The sequence below is a fragment of the Lipotes vexillifer genome, unplaced genomic scaffold (assembly GCF_000442215.2).
Source record: "Lipotes vexillifer unplaced genomic scaffold, Lipotes_vexillifer_v1.1 scaffold393, whole genome shotgun sequence".
Taxonomy (NCBI): domain Eukaryota; kingdom Metazoa; phylum Chordata; class Mammalia; order Artiodactyla; family Lipotidae; genus Lipotes; species Lipotes vexillifer.
Window position 1 is genome coordinate 2,889,148 of NW_006774564.1, and position 21,895 is coordinate 2,911,042.

Below are 21,895 nucleotides of genomic sequence, written 5' to 3' on the forward strand. Positions count from 1 at the left end.
AGTCTGTAGTATGTCTGGATGTGAAATAAAGAATTTCTGCTAAGCAGAACTTTCACATTTCCAGGACTTTCCCAGTGTGCTGGCTCACTCTGGCAGCCTTCCAGAGGACTTTCTGGATTCATTTCTCTACTGAGTTCTCTCTGCAGCCGATCTTGAACTCCTGTGCAGGTGAAGACACACCTTCCTGCAGGAAATGGAGCTAGAGTGGTTCTCTAAAGGCCAAAAGGATTTGTCCTATCCTAGAGGCATTTTGTATTCTAATAGATCTTTTCCATCTCTAATCACACTAACAATTGAGGAAGCTCTGAAAAAGATATGGGAAGAATTTTTTTAAAGCAAAGCAAAAAAACCCAAAACACTTTGCCTTTGAATCATATCATTTCAATTTAAATTACTCACTAGTCAAGTCTCTTTTTTTATCCATGGTTCACTATGTCACTCCGCATTTCTCTTCCCTCTGTAAATCACTGAAAAGGCAAAGAAGGGAAGAAGCCAAGAAATGCATTAAACTTGCAGACATTTTCTTAAAAAGCCCTTAAATGTCTCTGAGGTTCAGATTACCATTTTGATTTGAAATGCTATTTTTGCAGCACTTCACAGCAAATAAACAAAATTAAGAGAATCTGAACTGTTCAAAGGGCCAGAAGAAACTGACCAGCAGGTTCTAACTAAGCAAGGTGTTCTCTCTCCTGCTTGATGAAATGAAACCTCCCCAAGAGTCTGAGCTCAGATTACTGACCCAGGACAAAGAACTTTCCTCTCCACCCCCAGGCCTTTTATTAATTGAGCTTACTTTGGGCCTGTCATTGTGTCCAACAATTTATATCTCCTTTAATCTTCATAACATCTTATGAGGAGTTTTTTCCAATTTTCAGATGAGGAAACCTATACGTAGAATTGAAGCAAGTTGCCTCAGGGTAAGGGATGGTGGTCAGATTTGAACCCAGATCTGTCTCTTAAAAAAAATCCATTCATGCTGTTGAAAAGCTTTAGGATAATCCAAGAGTAAAGCAAGACCAAAAGTCGTAGACAAAAAGATTCCCAAGGCTTCCCTTAGCATATCTGGAGGCCCCATGTCAGCCAGGGACCTAATCTAACTAGTCCTGTGTATAGAGAGGAGAAATGCTGAAATTGGAAGCAATTTAGAATCTCTCCCTTAATACAGTGAATTCTGTACGATGTAGAGGCCCCCATATACTCATTTTTTGAGAGTCTTGCAGGATTTCTAAAGGATCTCCTTAAAGAGAGGATCAGATCTCTTCAGGTTGAAGACTGAAATTGCTAAGGAAGGGAGAAGCAACGATCAGGGCCAGCCCAGAGGGACAGAGGAAGGGGAGAGTAGTGACCTAGAGCAGTGCTTCTCAAACTTGGAGAGTCAGAATCACCTGGGAACCTGACAGAAACACGAAGGCCCAGGTCTTACCCACGTCAGCAGGCCTGGTTCTCTACATCCTTTATTAGCTCTCCAAGAGATTCTGATGCACACCAGAGTTTGAACACTACTGTCTAAGCAGTGATCCTCAAACTTGAACATGCATGTGAATCATCTGGGGATTTAGTATATCTGGGTGGGGCCTAAGATTGTACGGTTTTGAACAAGTGTTCTAGTGATGCTGGTGAATAGCAAGGTCTAAGAGTGATGGTTTTCAAGCATTTTTTTTAAAAAAAGTATTGCGACTCTTTCTCTAACAAAATCTTAGGGAAGGGATTTCCCTGGTGGTCCAGTGGTTAGGACTCTGTGCTCCCAATGCAGGGGGCACGGGTTCAATACCTGGTTGGGGAATTAAGATCCCGCATGCAGCATGGCGCGGCCAACAACGACAACGACAAAACAAAATCTTAGGGAAGACCAGAATACAATACACCACTCCTCACCTCTTAGGGGCTCCCAAGACACTTCTACTACCCCTCTATGGCTCAGGGGAAACACTAATTTAAAATGGCCATAATACTGGAAATAGTTTCCAAGAATGCAGACCCAGGCCCATGTACATTTCACTGAAGACCAGGGGCTTATGGTCATTAGTACTTTGGGAGTTTTTTAAAGTAATTTTTTATAATTTAGAACTTTCCTCACAGTTTTTTTTTTTTTTTTAACATCTTTATTGGAGTATAATTGCTTTACAGTCTTGTGTTAGTTTCTGCTGTATAACAAAATGAAATCAAAAAGAGAAAAACAAAAACCATAGGCTAACATAGTTTGTTTTTAATAAGTCAGGTCTGTTTACCTGTAGTCACTGGAAACAGAAACTCTTTAAAAATTAATAGGGATTATTCTTATTTCAGACCTGCAGGTGGGGCCAGAATTAGAAAGCATGAGTCCTGCTGTGCTCAGAGAAGTAGACTGGGGGAGGAAATAGAGAACAGGCGGCTCAGAGAAGCATGTGTCCTACCAGTGGAAGGAAGTTTCAGAGGGGAGCTGGCCCAGGCTGGGAGGCTGTCTGGTGGGCTTTACTGGTAGGAAGGCTTCATTTCCACTCACACTCTCTGAAGTCAGCCATGTCTGATTGTGTGTATGTGTATGTGTATGTGTGTTTACGTGTCCTGTCTGTACTTTGGGGTTGATTGATAATATTCCCTGGGGGTTTTCCCACGACCCCAAATCAAGCAGGCCTCCTAGAAGATTCCTCGTGATGCAGTACATGCTACTTACTGGGTCAGCACACACAGCTCTGTGTGGTCATCTCCGTGGCCCCAGCCAAGAGTAGCCTCTGTGGGGCACCCCGAATAGCCTAGACAGGATCAGCCATGAGCATACCTGAGTGGCAGTGAGGGTTATCTTTACTCCAGCTGCCCTTTCAGCACCCCTTTTCCTCTGCTGGCCATGTCCACCCACGCAAACTGGAAGCAGACATCCTAGCTCTCTGCAGGCTGTTAACAGATTCCAACAGCTGACTACTAAAAGTGAGGTTAGGGACTTCCCTGGTGGCCCAGTGGTTAAGAATCCACCTGCCAATGCAGGGGACACAGGTTCGAGCCCTGGACTGGGAAGATCCCACATGCTGCAGAGCAATTAAGCCCGTGCGCCACAACTACTGAGCCTGTGCCCTAGAGCCCGTGAGCCACAACTACTGAGCCCACATGCCACAGCTATTGAAGCCCAGGTGCCTAGAGCCTGTGTTCCGCAACAAGAGAAGCCACCACAATGAGAAGCCCGCGCACCGCAATGAAGAGTAGCCCCCGCTCACCACAACTAGAGAAAGCTCATGTGCAGCAACGAAGACCCAACGCAGCCAAAAATTAATTAAAAAAAAAAAAAAGTGAGGTCAGACCAGCAGTATTGGCGTCACCAGCATCACCCAGACCTTGTTTGTAGTGCAGTCTCAGATCTTTCCTACACCTACCAAATCAGAATCTGGTTTTAACAAGGCCCCAGGTGATTCGGATGCACAATAAAGTTTGAGAAGGTCTGCTCTAAAGCAGCAGTTCTCAGTTTTGGCTACACTTTAGAATCACCCAAAGAGCTTTTAGAAACCCTGATGCCCAGATTTTACCCAAAACCAATTAAATCAGATTTTCTGGGGATAGAGCCTAGGCATCAGTTACTCTTAAGCTCTCAAAGTGACTCAGTGTATAGCAGGGTTGGAAACCACTCTCTGAAGTGAGGGATGAAGCGGCTGCCTTTCTGAAACATATTTACATTTTCCTGTGGGACCCTGGAAGACTGAAAAAATTTCAGAATCCAAAGGAGTTCATCTCCACTGGTGGAATCTGAGGGTAGACAATCTAATAGGGGAGAAAATGTTATGGGAGAGGAGAGCAAGGACCCCTCGCATCACAGAAAGAAAGCATTTGCCTTTCTAATTGAAGTCAGCTTTCTTTTTAAAATTAAGGGCTGCATGAGCCTTTGTTGTTGTTTTAATTTATTTTTATTTATTTTGGCTGCGCCAGGTCTTAGTTGCGGCACACAGCATCTTTGTTGCGGCATGAGGACTTCATTGCGGCACGCACACAGGATCTAGTTCCCCCACCAGGGATCAAACCTGGGCTCCCTGCATTGGGAGTGCAGAGTCTTACCCACTGAGCCACCAGGGAAGTCCCTGAAGAGTCAGCTTTGATCCAGACTTAAGTCACCTTAAAGAGCAACAAAAAAAATTCCTTTCTATAGTATCCATGAGAAAAATGACTTACCCATTCCAAGTGTACTTCCAGAACAGGTTACTGTAATAAATAAAAACACAAGCATTTAAAATATATTTATTGATGTATTTGAGATGGTGAAGATATAATTTAAGAAAGAATAATAGGAAAGTGAACCAAAGAATGAGTAAGAATCAGCTTAGGGGATAAGAGAAGGAGATACCTGCTAACAGTATGAACTTGGACAAGTTACTTGACTTTTCTGTGCCTCAGTTTATCTGTTAAGTGGTAAGAATAAGAGTGACAGCCTCGGACTTCCCCGGTGGCGCAGTGGTTAAGAATCCGCCTGCCAGTGCAGGGGACACGGGTTCGAGCGCTGGTCCGGGAAGATCCCACATGCCGCAGAGCAACTAAGCCCGTGCGCCACAACTACTGAGCCTGTGCTCTAGAGCCCACGAGCCACAATTATTGAAGCTCGCGCACCTAGACCCCATGCTCCGCAACAAGAGAAGCCACCGCAATGAGGAGCCTGCACACTGCAACAAAGAGTAGCCCTTGCTCGCCGCAACTAGAGAAAGCCCACACACAGCAACGGAGACCCAATGCAGCCAAATAAATTAATTAATTAAAAAAAATAACCTCATAGGGTTGTTATAAGGGTCAGCTGAGTTAATACATGTAAAGCCCTTAGAATAGTGACTGGCACACAGCACTCAATAAATATTAGTCATTATTATCAATTACAGTATCATCCTAATTACAGGATTAAGGCATCATTGATATTGGAGAAAAAACACACACACATACACACACACACACCAAAAAACAAAACCAAAAACCTTCCCCCAGATGCATGGTTTTTACTAGGGAGACAGAGCAAAGGTAGATTCCTTAACTTGAGTCTAGGCACCCAACCCTTACTAAAGTGAAATGGCTACAGGCTTGAGATAACACCCCACCAAAGGTATTAGAGTTCCAACTAACAAACTATCAGAGGAATGACTCTCTAAGCGTTGAATTGTGAGTATGAAGTAGGAGAAAGAACAGACTTCCATCACTCACTTACTGGCTGTATAATCATAGACTAACACATGTGCTCTTTTATTCATTCTTTTTTAAATTTAAAATGTATTGGGCAAAAGTTACATGCAAAGTACTGAGAGTCCAAGAGATTACCATTTAGCAGAAATAACACACATTCAACTCACAGTAATATGGTGTGGTGAAGAAAAGAGTGAGGCGGAGTCATGAAGGAGGGAGACGAACTCAGACTATGAGAACTGGAGAAGACTTCAGAGAGGAGGGAGAGTTTGGGCTGGTGGAGTCCCCTTGGTTGAGGTGGGGTGGAAATCCAGGCAAAGAGAGGAGTGCTGCATTACCTCAAAGACATGATGTGCCATGGTATGTGTGTGTGGCAAGGGCAGATGTGTGTGAATTTTTCCATGTGACTAGACTAGAGAACGGAGTCTTCTCAGGAGAGATGTTGCAGAATGAACCCAGAATTGTACTGTCCAATACAGTGGCCACTTACCACATGTAGCTATGAGCATTCCAAATGTGGCTACTCTGAACTGAGATGTGCTGTGTTAAATAAATGCACACAAGATTTTGAAGACTTAGTATAGAAAAAATATATAAAATTTTTATATTGATTCCATGTTGAAAAGTAGAATATTTTGGATTAAAATTAACTAAAATATACTATTAAATTAATTGCACCTATTTCTTTTTACCTTTTTAACATGGCTACTAGAAAATTTAAATTTTTCACACTTGCATTAAATTTCTATTGGATAGTGCAGGTGTAGAAAGACAGATGGGGGACAGATTGTAAGGGACCTTAAATGCCATGCTCAGAGGATTGAATTTTATTCTATGGGGCAATAGAAAATTTCTGAGGATTTTGAAGCATGAATGAAAGACAGTTGGGTCAGTGTCCTAGAATGACAACTCTAGCAATAGTATGAAGACTGGCAAGAGGGCAGGAGGACAGGACTTGTGTAGTAGCATAGGGGAGAGGTCGTAAGACCCTGAGATATTGAAGTAGCCATAGGAATGAAGAGAAGAAGTTGGATTTAGAAACCATCATGGAGTGAACAGGACAGGGCTGGGGGACTACTAAAACATGGAGGGTGAGGGAGAGGGAAGCTGACTCCTGGGTTTTCAGCTTGAGTGCTTGAAACAAAGATGACAGAAGATCAAAAACTGCAGAAGATCAGAAATTCCTTTTGGCCTTGAGGAGTTGAAATGCCTGGGTCGTATCTCTAAGTAGAGATAACACATTTGCATATGGATTTAGGGGTTAGAAGAAGAGAAGGGTTGTATGTAGAGATTTGGGAGTCTCTGAGTCTCAGTTTGTTCATTTATATATTGGAGATAATAAAATCTGTTGAACCTACCTCATAGAGTTATTTTGAGCATTCAGTGAAATATTGAATATGAAAACGCTTGATAAATTTCAAAATATTATGCAAATATAGTGGAGTATTGTTGTTGACCTGTAGGCTCTTAGAACTTTCTAAGAGCTCATCCTCAGCCCGACAACCTATTCCTCGCCCTTCCCATAGGGCCATGCTTTGGGCCAGCTTGTCCTCTGGACAAGATAATGAAAAAGCAAGGAATCAGAGCATGACAACCAAGGACAGCAAGAACACCCCCTGAAGAGGACCTGGCCTGGTTCCATCACCAGGAGCCACCTTGAACCTTCTTGTCACCAACCCATAATTGGAAATTTTAGATTCTGGTTATTAGTAAAGTTTCTGAGCCAATATTTATTCCTCTTCTTGTGTTCACCTGCAAAGTTCTAGGGCTTCATCATCTCTTCATTTTATTTTATTTTAGAAATATATGAAAAATACATGACTATGCCCTGGGCAAGGTAGCAGAACGTGTTGGAATACAGAGCAGGAGAATTGCTAATGTTTTTCTGCCAGCTCTGGTGAGATGGCAGTGGCTGACATTCGTGTGTTTTGTGATCACAGACTGTCTGCCCACTCATATTTCCAAACCTAGCTTATGATTTATAAATTTGTTTTTTTCTGATCCTCCAACTCTCCCTCAGTCATAAGTCTGAATCTGTGCAAATAAAAGTTCAAGTCTCTTATTTCAAACATTCGGGTTGTTTGTCATGATCTCTAACACTATGTTACAAACCTATCCCCAAATCTCAAAGCAGAAAATCATTTTAAATCTGCTTTACTGTTTAAGCAGCAAGCATCTGGTCCTTTTTCTGAAGGAGAAAAGAGAGAGAGGGATGAGAGGGGTGTCTCCAAATCAAGTAATAATAAAGCATCACAATTCCAAAGAAGCTTGGGGTCCCCAGTAGCCAGAATCTGCCTGCAGGATGTACAAAATGTCATATGGCCTCTTTGACCTTCCTACATAGCAAGTAACTGTGATTGTTCTGAGTCTTAATTCAGATTGAGTTGAGGGCTAGTTTTAAATAAAGGGTCATAATTTGCCCTACCTGAATATATTTTTTTTGGACAGAAAGTAAGCTTCAGTCCTATCTCAGCAACTGGGGAGACCATCACAGTATATACATCCCCGCAGGGTATCTCGGTGATATCACAGAAACTGAGGCCAGCGCTTGGGGCACACGTGAAAATGCCTTTGGAACCATAGAGATCAGTGCTGTAATTGGCAGAGCCCCTGGAGGCCTGCCAGTAGATCCGGATGCCATTAGGGACCAGCCTATATAATTTCACCCCCAAAGGGCAGCAGGAACCTGAAGGATAAAACAAACAAAAACAAACACATCACTATTCCACCATCACCACAAACCTGGCCTTTGTTACTATGGGGAAACAACGTAAGTAGCCTACTCAATAATAAATGATTAGAGCAAGATTTGAGGGAGTATTCAAGTTCCTTGTGGTGGGTCACATGATTAGAAATCCATGTGTGAGGGTGAGGTGGGGCATGAGTTTTTAATAGAGAACAATGGTGAGGCCAAAAGTCCACGCTTGGCAGATATGTATTGTATATGACTCAAACTTTATGAGTCAAATGCACAGAATTCTTGTCAAGATCTCTCATAATGCCCTATTTTCATATGATTTTAGTGGGATTCAATTTAAATATAATTAAGTGCATTCAGCATTAACTGAAAAGACCTATTTTGCTGAGCTGAGTAGCATGACACCTGTCGTTGGTCCACTCTTCATCCATGCTAGCTGACTGGGTACTTTTCTTTTCTCTTTTCCTGAATACCTTGAGCAGGCCACATATTAGGTGTCAAATGGTGGATTCCTCAGTAACTAAAATAAAAATGCTATTGTATAATAGCATTATTTACAGTTACAGATAGACTTCTTTGATTTATTCTTTAAAGAAAAAAAGGTTTTTTAGGTGTGAAGGTAAGCAATGGGCCATATTTCCAGAACTGGATATCAAGGTGAAAAATTAGGCAGCAAACCTAATGAAAGCTAATAGGACAAAAGGAATGATAATCCAGCTTATGTATGTGTAGCACATTTTAAGTACTTTCATATCATGATCATCCCTATTTCTCTTACCAATGAGGAAATGGAATCAGAGAATAAGATAACGCGGTGCAGCTTAAGAAGCCAGGTCTTTAAGCTCCTAGTTGAAGACTCACTCTACTACCTTTGGGATGCCAAAATTATATTTCAACTCTCCCACTCCATGCCTCGGGGCAGATACAGCTAACTGGTCATCGTACTCTCTCCCATTAAGCCTGAGAAGCATCCTTAGAAGATTTTTTCAAAACAGTTCTCCAAGCAGCCACTTCAGTGGACTAGAATCACACCAGAGAAATCTTATTTGCTAACCCTGTACCACTCCCTACTTTTCCCGCTATTTCCTAGTGGCTTGGTCTTCGTGAAGAACAAGATGCAATACCGTGCTCTGTTAACCTGTTGAAATAAGAAACCATAGAAAAAGCTGGAGTGGTTTAGAAGAGTGAGGTAGTAGCATAAGAAGAAGAAAGAAAAATTCAAGCCAAATAGAATGTGTGATCTAAATGCTTTCTGAAAACTCTGCCAGACCGAGTTACTCTGTGCTGCAGGTAGCTGGGTCATATAAAAACCTATACTTCTTTCAGAAAAAGTAACACCTGAACCTTGTTACCAGAGGAGTTAATTCACCAACTACTAACAGAAGCCTCTGAACCTTTGAGGTCCTAAGTCAAGAGGAAAACTGTAAACATTTTAGAAAGTAATCTGAACTTACCATGCGAGCTTGGTGGAGATGCAGCATCTTTTAAAATGAGATGGAAAGGCTATGACTGGATCTATAATAGTCAAAGTCCTTGTTGATACTCTAGAGCTAGAGGTTAGAATTCACTTACTTGAGGAATAACTTTGGTAGCCACAGTCCGCAGTCAACCCAGTGGCACTAATTGCTTTTAATGCCACTGTGTAATTGATGCCGCATGTGATGCATCCCAGGAGGCAGTGGTTTTGATGGGTGTGACACTTAGACTGTCCAGTGTGTGACTCTAGAACTGTCACATAGGTTTGGGCGCCAGTCCCAACAGTCCAGCTCACGTTGATTACCGATTGTGTGACCTGAGTTACTGTCAGACTGGCTGGACAGCATGGCACTTAAATGAGGAAAGAGAAAAAAATTGGGGATTTATTTCCAGTGAGGGTTATTTGTGAAAACTAACCAAGTATGGTATTTTGCCTGTGTTTCATTCAATATCCTAAATTTCTCAAACCTTCAACTGTTAATCAAAATGTCCTTAATAACTGTAAATGGAATATAACCTTTAAAAATTGTGAATCACTATATTGTAACTTCTATAACATTGTACCTCAACTACACTTCAATAAAGATAAATTAATAAAAGACTTAAAAATTTTTCTTTTGTTAAGTAAAATCTCATTCCCTCTGATACGTTATTTAACATCACTGTATATAGCAGGTGCTTTCCCCAAGAATGCAGTGCAATAACTGGCTATGGGTAATGTGAGATTCTCCCCAATTTTTTTCAGAATAAGAAAGAAACCCTTTGTTGTTCTCCAACCTTAACAATTCCAATTGCAAATTTTAAAGCAATGGTTGCATTCACCTTTTCTCACAATATATCTTAACGTTTGCAATGAAATGTATTTTGCCTTTCTCATGCATTTCATAGTACAGAGCTGATATAAAAGCTCAAAATATTCTTAGCCACCTAAGAGTACCACAACCAATTCTGAACTTTTCAAAGATCCATTATACAGGATATAGAATATCTGGAATCTTCCTGCGTATTTGGCATTGTCTCTGTTCTGCTGCTCTTTACGTTTCAACTTGTCTAGTCTAAAGTGCCATCTATAGTTGTATATAGGAGAAAATAATGTCCAAAGGCTTTAAGTAATTTGCTAAATTTCATTCACACACAATGCTATGAAGCAATAACAGCTTTCGTTTATCATGCTCTTACTGTGCATCAGGCACTCTAAGTGCTCTGCAACATAAATAACGTAATATTCACAGCCACCCGATAAAGCCATTATCCCCTTCTAGCAATTAGGAAACTGAAACTCAGAAAGCATTTTTTAGAGAAAGATTTGAAAGGGCTGAACCAAAGAAGTAAATAATAAACTAGCTCATTTGGTCACTTGTTAGTTGTTTTGGTAGATTGTGTCATGGGGGAATACGAATTCAAATAAATGTTTTTGCTGAGTCAATGTATTCCTCCTTTGATGTTGGTATTTGAATATATTAGAGCCTTCAGATGATACTTTTACAGAACCTGTGTGAAAGTTTTCTAAGACTGGGGCTCTTTGAAAGGCCTCTCTGAGTTTAAGGTATTTCTATCACACTTAGGGTAAATCAAATAAGAAAGTTCATGTCCTAAAACTATTCCTAAGGACCCCATTGAAGTTGAGGTTCAGGCTGTGGTTGCTACATACCCGTTTCTAAGGGCACACTGTAGCTGGGCAGGCTCCGTCCTGCTGGTGTTTCAGCCACAGCGGTGACGGAGAACACTGAGCCGCAGGGCAAGCCCCACAAGGTGCAGGATTCTCCCTTGCTGCTGCACCGGTGCAGCCCTTTCTCTCCCTGGGCAGTCACCGTGTAAGTGGCCTCATCATTAGTGGATCGCCAGTACACGTTAATCATGGAAAAGGCATCCTTCGAAACATTTTTGATTTCAGGACTGCAAGGAGCTAAGAGATTTTAGATTATGAATTGGAACAGTCAGAATCAAAAATATCACACGTGCCATTTGGTCTAAAACTGACCTTTCCCCCTCAAATGAGATCATTACTTTCGACCATACCATGCACGTAGGGCAAATTCATAGAGCCTTTGTGTGGAAACCTTGTTGACATTGACGTATGGTATTGGGTTCCCATAGCGTCGGACTAATTAGAAAATGTTAAGGAGCCATTTGAACTCCAATAGCGAAAGTAATTAGGACAAACATTTGTGGTCTTAACCTTCATGGTGTGAATACAGGCAGGGGGCCCCAAAGGAGGAGGAAGTGAAAAGGTAATCTCTAGCAAAACCTTCCACTCTCCCCATGGTCTCCTATTTCCTTTTTGTCCTCTTCCCCTCTTCCACCTTCTCTTCTGCCTCTCCTTAGTAAAACAGGGGCTCTCAGACTCACCACAACAGGGTGGCTAATGGCAGTTAGCCTTTTTACTGAATGCCCTTCCTGAGGGACATAGCTGGGGGGGAGCCGTTCAGAATCAATGAATGAAATCTTTGCTGTATCATACCTGTGGTTATAAATCGGGAAGTACATGACGTATTGCTGCCCCGGACTTCACTGAAGGAATACACCGTGATGTTGTACTTGGTGTCACACTCTAGAGCAGAAAGGGTGCAAGCCGGAACAGTGTCATTGCATTCAACCACGCTGAACCCATCTACAGCCTTGGTTTCATAAAGTTCGGCACCACGGACGGGAGACCAGACGATCTCTACTCTGTCACTGGACACCAACACAGGGTTAATGTCACCAGGACAACAGGGGGCTGAGAGCAGGAACAGAGAGAGAGCGGAGGTCAGTACAGGAGCCATGCTGTCAGAGTGGCATTGAGTCCTGGCGTCTCTGTGCCCAGAGCCTCTGCACTACCCTCCTAAGTCACTGCAACAATCTCCTACAGGTCTGTCCAGCTCCAATCCTGGCCTAACACCCACCACGTAGAGGATAAATTCTCTATGCATGACATTCAAGGTTATTACAAACTCTACCCAGTCGATATGTCCAGCTGCCCTTCCCCATCCCCTGCCTCACCAGACCCCTCAATTCCCACAGGCGCTTTTATTTCCCTATGCCTCAAAGGTTGTGTTCGTGCTACTGGAATGAGGTTCCCTTCTTCTGCCTGACAAAATCATGTTTAGTTTAACTTTAGATCCTATCAGTCTTTCCAGACACTAAACTAGATAAAACTAGGGGGCGGAGGAGGGGAAGAAGCATTGTATTAGTAGATTTTAGAAGAGGCCCTACACTACCTCACAGACAAATTCTGACATGTGTCTAACTCACAGGGGGTTTCTCTGGAATGCTCTTGCCCCACCTACATTCCATTATCCTTAAAGATACAGTTCAAGGCCACTCCCTCCGGAAGACACTCCTGTGCTCTTGAGACCTTATTGATAGCCTCTGACTCTAAATTCCAAAGGCACCAATTATTCGATTCCTTCATCTTGGTAAAAATGTAGGGGCCTAGGTTCAATCCCTGGTCAGGGAACTAGATTCCACAAGAATGCCACAACTAAGAGTTCACATGCCACAGCTAAGGAGACCTCCTGCTGCAACTAAGACCAGGTGCAACCAAATAAATAAATATTAAAAATGTGTTGTATTCCAGCTAGTATCGTTATTTATATAATTATAGTATTCTTGTTTGTCAATATAGTTAATTAATTTTGTCACTCACTCCATTCATTCTTTAAAAATCGAGCATCTCCCATATGCCAGTCATACTATGATAAGCATTCAGGATGAGAGATAAATAAAATACGATCCCTGCCCTTTGAAGACCCAAACCTAGTGGAGAATAATAGTAACAATAATAATGATGCTAATAAAAATATTTGCATTGTGCTTTTCTCATATACAAAGACCTTTTCATATTCATGTTCTCATTATTATTTGCCCCATTTTGCAGTAGCAGATACTAAGGAACTTAGCAAGGTAGACATCATTATTCCCATTTTGCAAATGAGTTGGTGGTCAAGTTAGGACTTAAACCCAGGTGTCCTACTCCAAAGCCCTCCACACCTTATAGAATCTTTATCATTGCATCCCTGTTTTCTGGGCTTGTGGAAAGAGTAAACTCTGAGACCTAAGGATCACCTCCCCTTCAGCCTCCAGCACAGGGCTGAACACTGAGTAGATCTTGGTGGAGGGTTCAACTTTTCAGAGCAAGCTTGAATAACAACATTCTTTCCCTTCTTTTCACTCCTAAACCTTTCATTCTTATTAAGCTTGAGTCCATGGAGTCCAAATTCCCTAGTCTGGAAAGGATGTGAAAGAAGAGATTCACTTTCCATTCTTGGCCCTAGAATGGCTCCCAGGTGGTCTAGGTAAGTAAGTGCAATGGATGATCCATTCTGCTGCTGAGTTTAATGAACTCAGAACTCAACTCCCTTTACAAGCATCAAGTGCAACTCACCTGTGGTATAATTAAATACATCACCCAAAGGACTCTGTCCTGCCTTGTTATAGGCAAAAACACTAATAAAGTAAGTGAAGCCACACTCAGATAAGAAATTGCACTGGGTGAGGGAGGTGTTGCAGTGTACTTCCAAGCCATCGTCATTCTTCACAAAGGCCACATAGTAATCACCCAGATGCATGTTGGACCAAGCCACAGACAGGTGGCCAGGGGGATCTTCTTGGATTGTCACCCTTCCAGGTGCACAAGCAACTAGGAAATGATAAATAATAAACAGTTGTGAGAGTACTGCAAGAGATTTTCTTTGCATCTTTGCATAGTAGCTCTTCACTAAATGTTAGTTCTCATCCCCAAAACACACAGATATTTCTAAATTGAAGTATAGACCTCCACATATGTATGTCTTTATCTCTTTGATGGGAATGAACGTGGGAAGATATCTAAACACATATCCCAAACTATAGACATTCCATCTTTATCTTAAAAAAATAGCTCCCACCAGGCCTAGGTCTGTGAAACATGATGTAAATAAGACCACTATCTGTACTGCACAGCTAGAGTTGTGTATCACTCAAACTGGATCCTAGAATATTTACAACTTTACAAATGCAAAAGAAAATAAACTAATTAGTGAAAGATCTGGAATAGGAACCAGGTTTCCTAATTTTCAGTGTTTTTTCCAATGCACGAGATCTGGTTTCACTATCAACATTATTCAAACTCATCAGAAAGTCCAACTCAACACTTTCATTTAGACCAGGCTTTCATTTTTGCTTTTTCTAGAGTGTTCTGGAACATTGTCATGTGGTTATTTGTTTCCCTGATGGTAGTCACTTTGGCTTACCAACCTCCCAGTGATCTCACTCTTGTTTACATACCAGTTTTCAGGGTCACTGCTGAAATTGATCTGCTAGATCCGGCATCATTAGTTGCTAAAACTGAAATCAGGTACTCGGTTCCACACTGGAGAGAGGAGATGGTGCAGGAACTGAAAGTCGTACTACAGCTCAGCCTAGAAGAGTCAGTCAAAGCCATCACGGTATAGTTGAAAGCTCCTTCTGTCGGTGCCCATGAAACAGATGCCTTCAGAGAACCACTATCAAAAGAGACTTGAATGTTGGCAGGAGCACGAGGACCTACATTTTTGAGAAACAATTAAGATTTTTGCAGTAACTTCAAGATCCCAAGTAAGATTTGACCTAACAATATTGCAGAGCTTGGAGGATGGAGTACTCCAATCATATGTTACTTGCAAGTGTACAAAGCATAAAATTGGGATTTAGGGTACCTGAGAACTGCTAACACATCTCCCATTAACTATGCAAACTCATAACTAGCTATATGACTTAGGCCATGTTATTTAATCTTTTTGTTATTTATTTATTTATTTTTCTCATCTGTAAAACAGATCCTAGCACATAGAGGTACTAAATAAATATCTTGAATAAATGAATGAGTGAACGCACAATTTGATAAGTGATAGAAATAATTAAATGAAATTATAAATGTGAAGGGCTAAGAGGGCCATGTGGGTATGTTATCAAGTGGTAGGTCAAATATTCTCTTATAGATTGATAAAGTTAAACAGATTAGTTTCAACAACATTCCTTCTTTACTTTTGACACATGCTAAGACATGTAAGAGCTTTTAGGTCACAGCTGTTTACAGAAGAGCAGACTTTCTATTCTAAATCAAAGGGAAAAAAGGAAAGTATCAAGTGTGATGGTCACACAGGAAGGCAGTTTTTTAGCATCTCTAAAACGACTTCCTCTGCATTCTTAGAAATATGCCTTTCATCAGGCTTATCCGCCTAAAAAAGCTTGAGGCCCTCAATAAATGTTTGTGGAGAGAAAGAATGAATGAATGTCTTGGAAGAGGCCCAGAGAGACTGGTTTGTCACAGACATCCTGACTCACCAGGCCCATCATGAATCACCTTAGGGTCACCTTGCTCTGATTTCTGCCTGGAGAAGTAATATAAAAGGCAAACCCTTCACTTCTCCCTACGTTTCGGCTTCGGCCTATAGACAATGGGGCTTCCACTCCCCTCCAAAGTAGGAACTGTTGGAGAGAACATTTCTGGTTTCTTTCCACTTTATCCTTGGTCCTCCCCAAGAGATGAAACAGCTAATCTGGTTGGTGAGTCCGGCATCTACTAGGCCATATTGTCAGAGGATGACTCACTCTACCTCAAGAAAAGGAAAAATCTCTCTCCTTCCCTCTCTCTCCATCTCATTCTTTTGGCTCAGAGCAGCAGCTCAGTTTGGGCATCTAGTCATCATGTAGTAGGATGCCCTGGTCAGGTATCCCTGCAATGGGGATTGTGAGAACACACACCATGCATCAGCTTCTCAGCCTATAGCTGGAGGAGAGGTGGTGGGAAGCCCCTCGTTGACCTCAGGCCCAGACTGAGGACTTTGGGAAATATATCTGAAATATTGATTCCCACCACAGCACAAAGTGCCATAACAGGAAGTTTGGGTTTTTTTGTTGCTGTGCCTCTAGAGCAATGCCAGCTGAAAGTTGGGACGCACTTATTAAATGTCTGCTGAATAAATTCTTGTTTGGCCCAGTTCTTTTTTTTTTGCGGTACGCGGGCCTCTCACTGCTGTGGCCTCTCCCTTTGTGGAGCACAGGCTCCGGACGCACAGGCTCAGCGGCCATGGCTCACGGGCCCAGCCGCTCCGCGCCATGTGGGATCTTTCCGGACCGGGGCACGAACCCGTTTCCCCTGCATCGGCAGGCGGACTCTTAACCACTGCGCCACCAAGGAAGCCCCGAGGCCCAGTTCTTTTTGTCTCTACTCTTGGTCTGAACCTATGAAGGGACAAGAGGTGACTGGTAAACCTACTAAGAATTATCTCCTACTGTGTGATATTGAACATGTAAGCTGAAAATAAGTTGGCTCTGGGGGGGTGGTGCCATGCTCTGTGAGCTCTGAGCAGCATTTCTTTTTTTTTTTTTTTTTTTTGCGGTACGCGGGCCTCTCACTGTTGTGGCCTCTCCCTGTTGTGGCCTCTCCCGTTGCGGAGCACAGGCCCCGGACGCGCTGGCTCAGCGGCCATGGCTCATGGGCCCAGCCGCTCCGTGGCATGTGGGATCTTCCCGGACCAGGGAACGAACCCGTGTCCCCTACATCGGCAGGCGGACTCTCAACCACTGCGCCACCAGGGAAGCCCTGAGCAGCATTTCTTTACACATGCCGTAAGCATTTAAACCACCGAGGAGGAATTATCAAGACACTATAAATAAGCTCATAATAAATTTAAATAGCTGCTGCCAGCCGCTCTGTACTTATCACTTAACACTGCTCTCAGTGACTTCAATGCACAGCCCTTCTCATTAATCAAAAAGGAGAAGGTTGGGACTGAGCTGCGAAGTCCTTACCTGTTCTCTGATTGCAGGTGGAGTCATCCCCAGGTGTTCCACTGGCATTCCATGCATAGGCCTTTATGGTGTAGAGAGTCCCAGCGTCTAAATTGGTGAATGTCAAGGAGGTGTTGGTGGTATTTTCTTTCCATATTCTCCCCAAACCATTAGCTCGCATAATGGACACAGAAAATCCACTTGCCATATATACGGTTTCCCACTGCACAAGAATAGAGTCTGGACTTGGAGAGCTTACTTGTAGAATTGGTGCAGCCAGCACTACAAAGACAAAAACCTGTGCATTTGTGTTATGAAAGTGCAAGAGAGGCTAATTCAAATTTAGGAAGAGGTAATTTGATGTTGATTATCCATATTATGAAAAAATTATTTGCTTTGCAATAGGATTCATGATAGAGTTCCATTAAACAATTGTTATTTAAATGTGTATTAATTACAGATGACTCAGCAGAGGAAGGGGAAACAGAGAAATTCTAATATTAGGCATACCTTCAACTGGAAGTTGGTAATAAATTAGATAAAACCTCCCTGTAATCATAATATAAATCAATGGGGGGAATAATAGTTTATACTATTTTAACATGCATGCAACCTTTCAGAAATATGCTGAGGTACAACTTTATCAAATCAATTTAAGTCATGCTGATGACAAACTCTAAATAGTTTTATTTCAAACAAGTCAAAGTGCAGCAGAATCACTTCTATGTGTTCTTTATTCCACATGGTCTTTATTGATAATTGAGGTTAAAAACAGAAATCCCTGGGCTTCCCTGGTGGTGCAGTGGTTGAGAATCCACCTGCCAATTCAGGGGACACGGGTTCTATCCCTGGTCCGGGAAGATCCCACATGCTGTGGAGCAACTAAGCCCGTGCACCACAACTACTGAGAGTGCACTCTAGAGCCCGCGAGCCACAACTACTGAGACCGTGTGCCACAACTACTGAAGCCTGCACACGCTAGTGCCCATGCTCTGCAATGAGAAGCCTGTGCACCGCAACGGAGAGTAGTAGCCCACGCTCTCCACAACTAGAGAAAGCCTGCACACAGCAACAAAGACTCAATGCAGCCAAAAATAAATTTATAAAACCAACCAACAAACAATAAAACAGAAATCCCTTTTTCAGAGATTTAAAAGCACGGATGCTTTTAAAGATACCCAGAAATGGGTTTTATTTTCCAAAGCATCTGGAATTTACATACCACCTCCTCCACAGACATTTGAATTCCAAAAAAAAGTCACTTGGTGGCTTTCACTTCTGGGCCTTGACTCATAGACATTCACATGACACAGAATTACATCATGCATTTGTATCCTCAGTATAATTGATCCAGGTCACTCACAAGAAATTGCTCAACAGAGGATGAGCATCCAGCTACCTGTCTTTGCCTGTTTTGGAGGCGATGCCTGGCTTCTCCCAGCAGGACTGATGGATCTGATGGTGATTTGGTACAAGGTTGCTGCCTTCAGGCCCATCACAGTGCCTGGGGAACTGGCCACCACGGTTTCAATGACAGCGTTCCCGTCTCTGGCCGTGAGGAGGTAACCGGTGGCCCCTGGCACTGTAGCCCATTCCACAGTGATGCTGTTGCTGAGTTTTGAATACGCCTGATCGATAGCGGGTATTTTGGGAGCTGAAAGAGATTTTGAAGGTGTACATTAGCTAGGGTACCTATAAGGATTACTTCTTTCATCATTTTACTTTCAAACTAAGTCATTCTCATGTCATCCTTCAGACATAAACCTTGCCCTTGTTTTCCAGATCAAGAAACAAACAAACAAACAAACAAAAAAAACAGAGGAAAAGAAAGGCAAAGCTACTCTCCAGAAGAGAGCAAGAAAGCTCAAACCTCCCATTCAGGAATGGGACTTCAAAGAGGTTTTTCCCAGTTGCCTCCGGGATAATTTGCACTTTTTGTACTTTTAAAAGAGTTAACTAAGAGTAGGGAGTGATTGGGAGAAGAACTCTGAGGGGAGGGAGAGAGTAACTGAGGGCTTCCATTCTGGAGGCTACTCCAGTCTGGCGTTCTGTGAATCCCCTCTGTCACGGGTCTCCCCTCCCTGCCCCACTTCTATGCGACGTCTCCAGCAAGGGTCCACCTTCATACCCCACCTCTGTCGAGGCTGTGATTTCCACCCATGCACTTTGCACATTTTCCAAGTGGCATTTAATCTAATGGAGGAAGGGGGAGAATTGAGTTCTTTGCTTCATAATTGAGCGTACTGTCTTTAATATTATCAGAGTGTAACAATTTTCAGATTCTTCTATATAAAATAAAAATCAACTTTATTCTCTCCTTCTCTATCAAAACATCTGCCCCAGCCTAAGAATGAGATGCCGGGGTCCCTCCTCACCTGGGCCTGGCCATGGTTTGCCAGGAGGCTGTGAATGCTTATGTCATGAGTTTACACAAGGCATTCCTATACTTTGGGCATGGGGTAGAAGATACAACGTGGTAATCAGATTTACTACTCTGCAAAACTCCACGGACTCAAAAATGCCCTGGGTGTGGGAGGTCCAAGTAAAAAAAAGGTCAAACAAAAATATCTGGGTTTTAGGTTTGAAGCTGGCAATTGGTCTTTTATATTTAATGTACTGCATTTGCTGGGTAAAATCACTATATGCCAAGTTCAAAACTAAAGTGCAAAACAAAACTCTGGGGCAAAGAGGAGAAGTAAATACTGTCCAAATGTGTGATTTGCCAGTATCAACTCCCTCCCTCCAGCAGACCCCAACCTGCAAAACCCCATGTGCGTGATACAGACAACTTCTCTTTCTGTACCCATAGCCCAGAAAGTTGGCTTCGGCAGCATCTCAGAAATAACCGTGCTGCAAGAATGAACAAAGAGTCCACTGTGCACTGGCCAGACGTTCCTTGAACATCACCCAGGACTGTCTCCTTTGCCATCAAAAGAAAACCATGATGGTTATAAATGCTGGGGAAAAGTTGCAGGGGCTCATCTTAGCCATTTGCCAGCAGAAGCTGACTCTGCGGGAAGCGCCTATATGCCCGCCCTGTTGTGGGATAGAAAGCCCCCGCAGGGGTCTCACATTTATCCCTCCTACACACTCATCCCTTTTCTGCTCCCCCAGTTATTTGTTCTCTGTTAATACCTTCTTTCCTCTAACTTTGCGGTGTCTCTCAATCCCTGCTGCTTCCTTTGTCCCCATTGTTCATCTTATCTCCTGTCAGCCAGTCCTGCTCATTGGAATGGACTAATTTCCTGGATAAATGACAACCAAACCAGACATTGTCATGACAGTGCCTTCATGGAGTGGCTTGAAAGGCATCTAAAAGGCTGGCATGACACCGGCTATCTCCCCACAGGCCTGTCAAGGGGCCTGAGGACTCCACAAAATTTGTCATATTGAATTGAGCTGGGAGGGGCACATTTGCCCAGCATAGTAGTACATGAGGCCAGTATCAGCAGGATGAAACGCGGGGTTTCATGACGGGAAAATAGCAAAGGATTTGGATTTCAGAATGCTGGGTTTGAGCCCTGGCTCTGCCATTTACTTCTGTCTATGAACACATACAAGTGATTTAATCTCTTCTAGTCTCAGTTTTCTTCCTTGAGTATATGGAATATTAATAATTCCTACATCTTTGAGTTTACTTTGAAATGTAAAATGCTTACATCTTAAGATGGTAAAGATTAAGTAAAATAGTGAATGTAAGGGCACATTGAAAGGTAGGAAGGGTTAGTGTGTGTGTGTGTGTGTGTGTGTGAACCACGATGAGCAATTTTGGGGTTTGGAAAAGCCAGACTGCATGGCACTGCCATGGAGGGGTTGCTGCCAGGGAAGGTGGGATTATGGAGACTCTGGGGTAAGCACAGGCTGGAGAGAGAGATTGCCTGTTTACACATGGTTCTAGAGCAGGATCTGACCAGTAACAGCAATGAAAAAAGATCAACACCTCTGTACTATGTTTCCCTTAAAGAGATGAGAAGATTGAGCAGGACGTGTAAGTCTCCATAAATTAGCAGCAGTTCTTCATTCTTTCTTTGTTCTGTATTTGGGCCGCTTACTGCACTGATGAAAGAGAAAAATTTATTCCCTAGATTTGCAATCAACCACTCTGATTAGTCAAAAATGAAACCCTTTGAGTCACAGCATCTGTGCATTCTACCAACTCAGAGATCTAAATTAGCCCATGTGGCCCCAGTGGCCAGACACAGATTAAACAGCCGATGCCAGAGCCCAAAAAGAATCAGAATACACACCCCCCAAATGAAACCTCCTATACAGTATCAATAAAACACATCACATCTATTGAAAAGATAGGATGAATCAATTAACAGCATCACCAGTGTTATCAGTCTGCCCCATTCTTTCTCTCAAATAGTGTGGATAATGTGGGACTAAAAAGAGGCCTGTTCTGAGGGTTCAGTGTGTCCTGTGGTCCTGGGACCCTCTAAGAGATAGCAGAACTAGATTTTATCCAATTGAAGGGCCACTGATTTTTTAAAAATCACTTTGTTTATGGCCAAATAGTCCTTCTCACAGTTTCCTGCTCAATCCTGAAGGTGTCTCAAGAATAAGTGAGTAAGAATAAAGCATGAAATAATAATTTTTAAAAACCTATTGTATAAGCATGGATTTTATGGCTCAGCCAAAAATCTATATCAAACATTTTAATTGCCTTATTTACATTTCCTTTTCTGTGGTATATACAAAATAATAAATAATATTTGTTCTTATTTGTGCTGAATTACTAAGTTTATTGGTGATATAATTGATATTATATGGTTCCTTCAGATAATCTAAATTTCATTGAACATAAGTTACCATTCTAGGGACTTAAATTTCTAGAATGTATGAGCCAGGAGAGGCCTGTAGGGA

General features: G+C 42.4%; 1 protein-coding gene across 1 annotated transcript in view; it reads right to left on the reverse strand.

Moving 5' to 3' along the window:
- Positions 1–401: 401 nt before the first annotated feature.
- Positions 402–21,895, reverse strand: part of FNDC7 (fibronectin type III domain containing 7) — a 22,660-nt gene continuing 1,166 nt past the window's right edge. Inside the window, exons 3-12 of the mRNA XM_007449337.1 lie at positions 18,429–18,683; positions 17,051–17,311; positions 14,543–14,800; positions 13,662–13,916; positions 11,757–12,014; positions 10,947–11,201; positions 9,392–9,646; positions 7,547–7,807; positions 4,132–4,161; positions 402–467 (exon numbers count right to left, since the gene is read on the reverse strand). Of these exons, the coding sequence (XP_007449399.1) occupies positions 436–467; positions 4,132–4,161; positions 7,547–7,807; positions 9,392–9,646; positions 10,947–11,201; positions 11,757–12,014; positions 13,662–13,916; positions 14,543–14,800; positions 17,051–17,311; positions 18,429–18,683 (2,120 nt within the window). The 3' untranslated portion in view covers positions 402–435. The remainder of the gene's footprint in view (positions 468–4,131; positions 4,162–7,546; positions 7,808–9,391; positions 9,647–10,946; positions 11,202–11,756; positions 12,015–13,661; positions 13,917–14,542; positions 14,801–17,050; positions 17,312–18,428; positions 18,684–21,895) is intronic.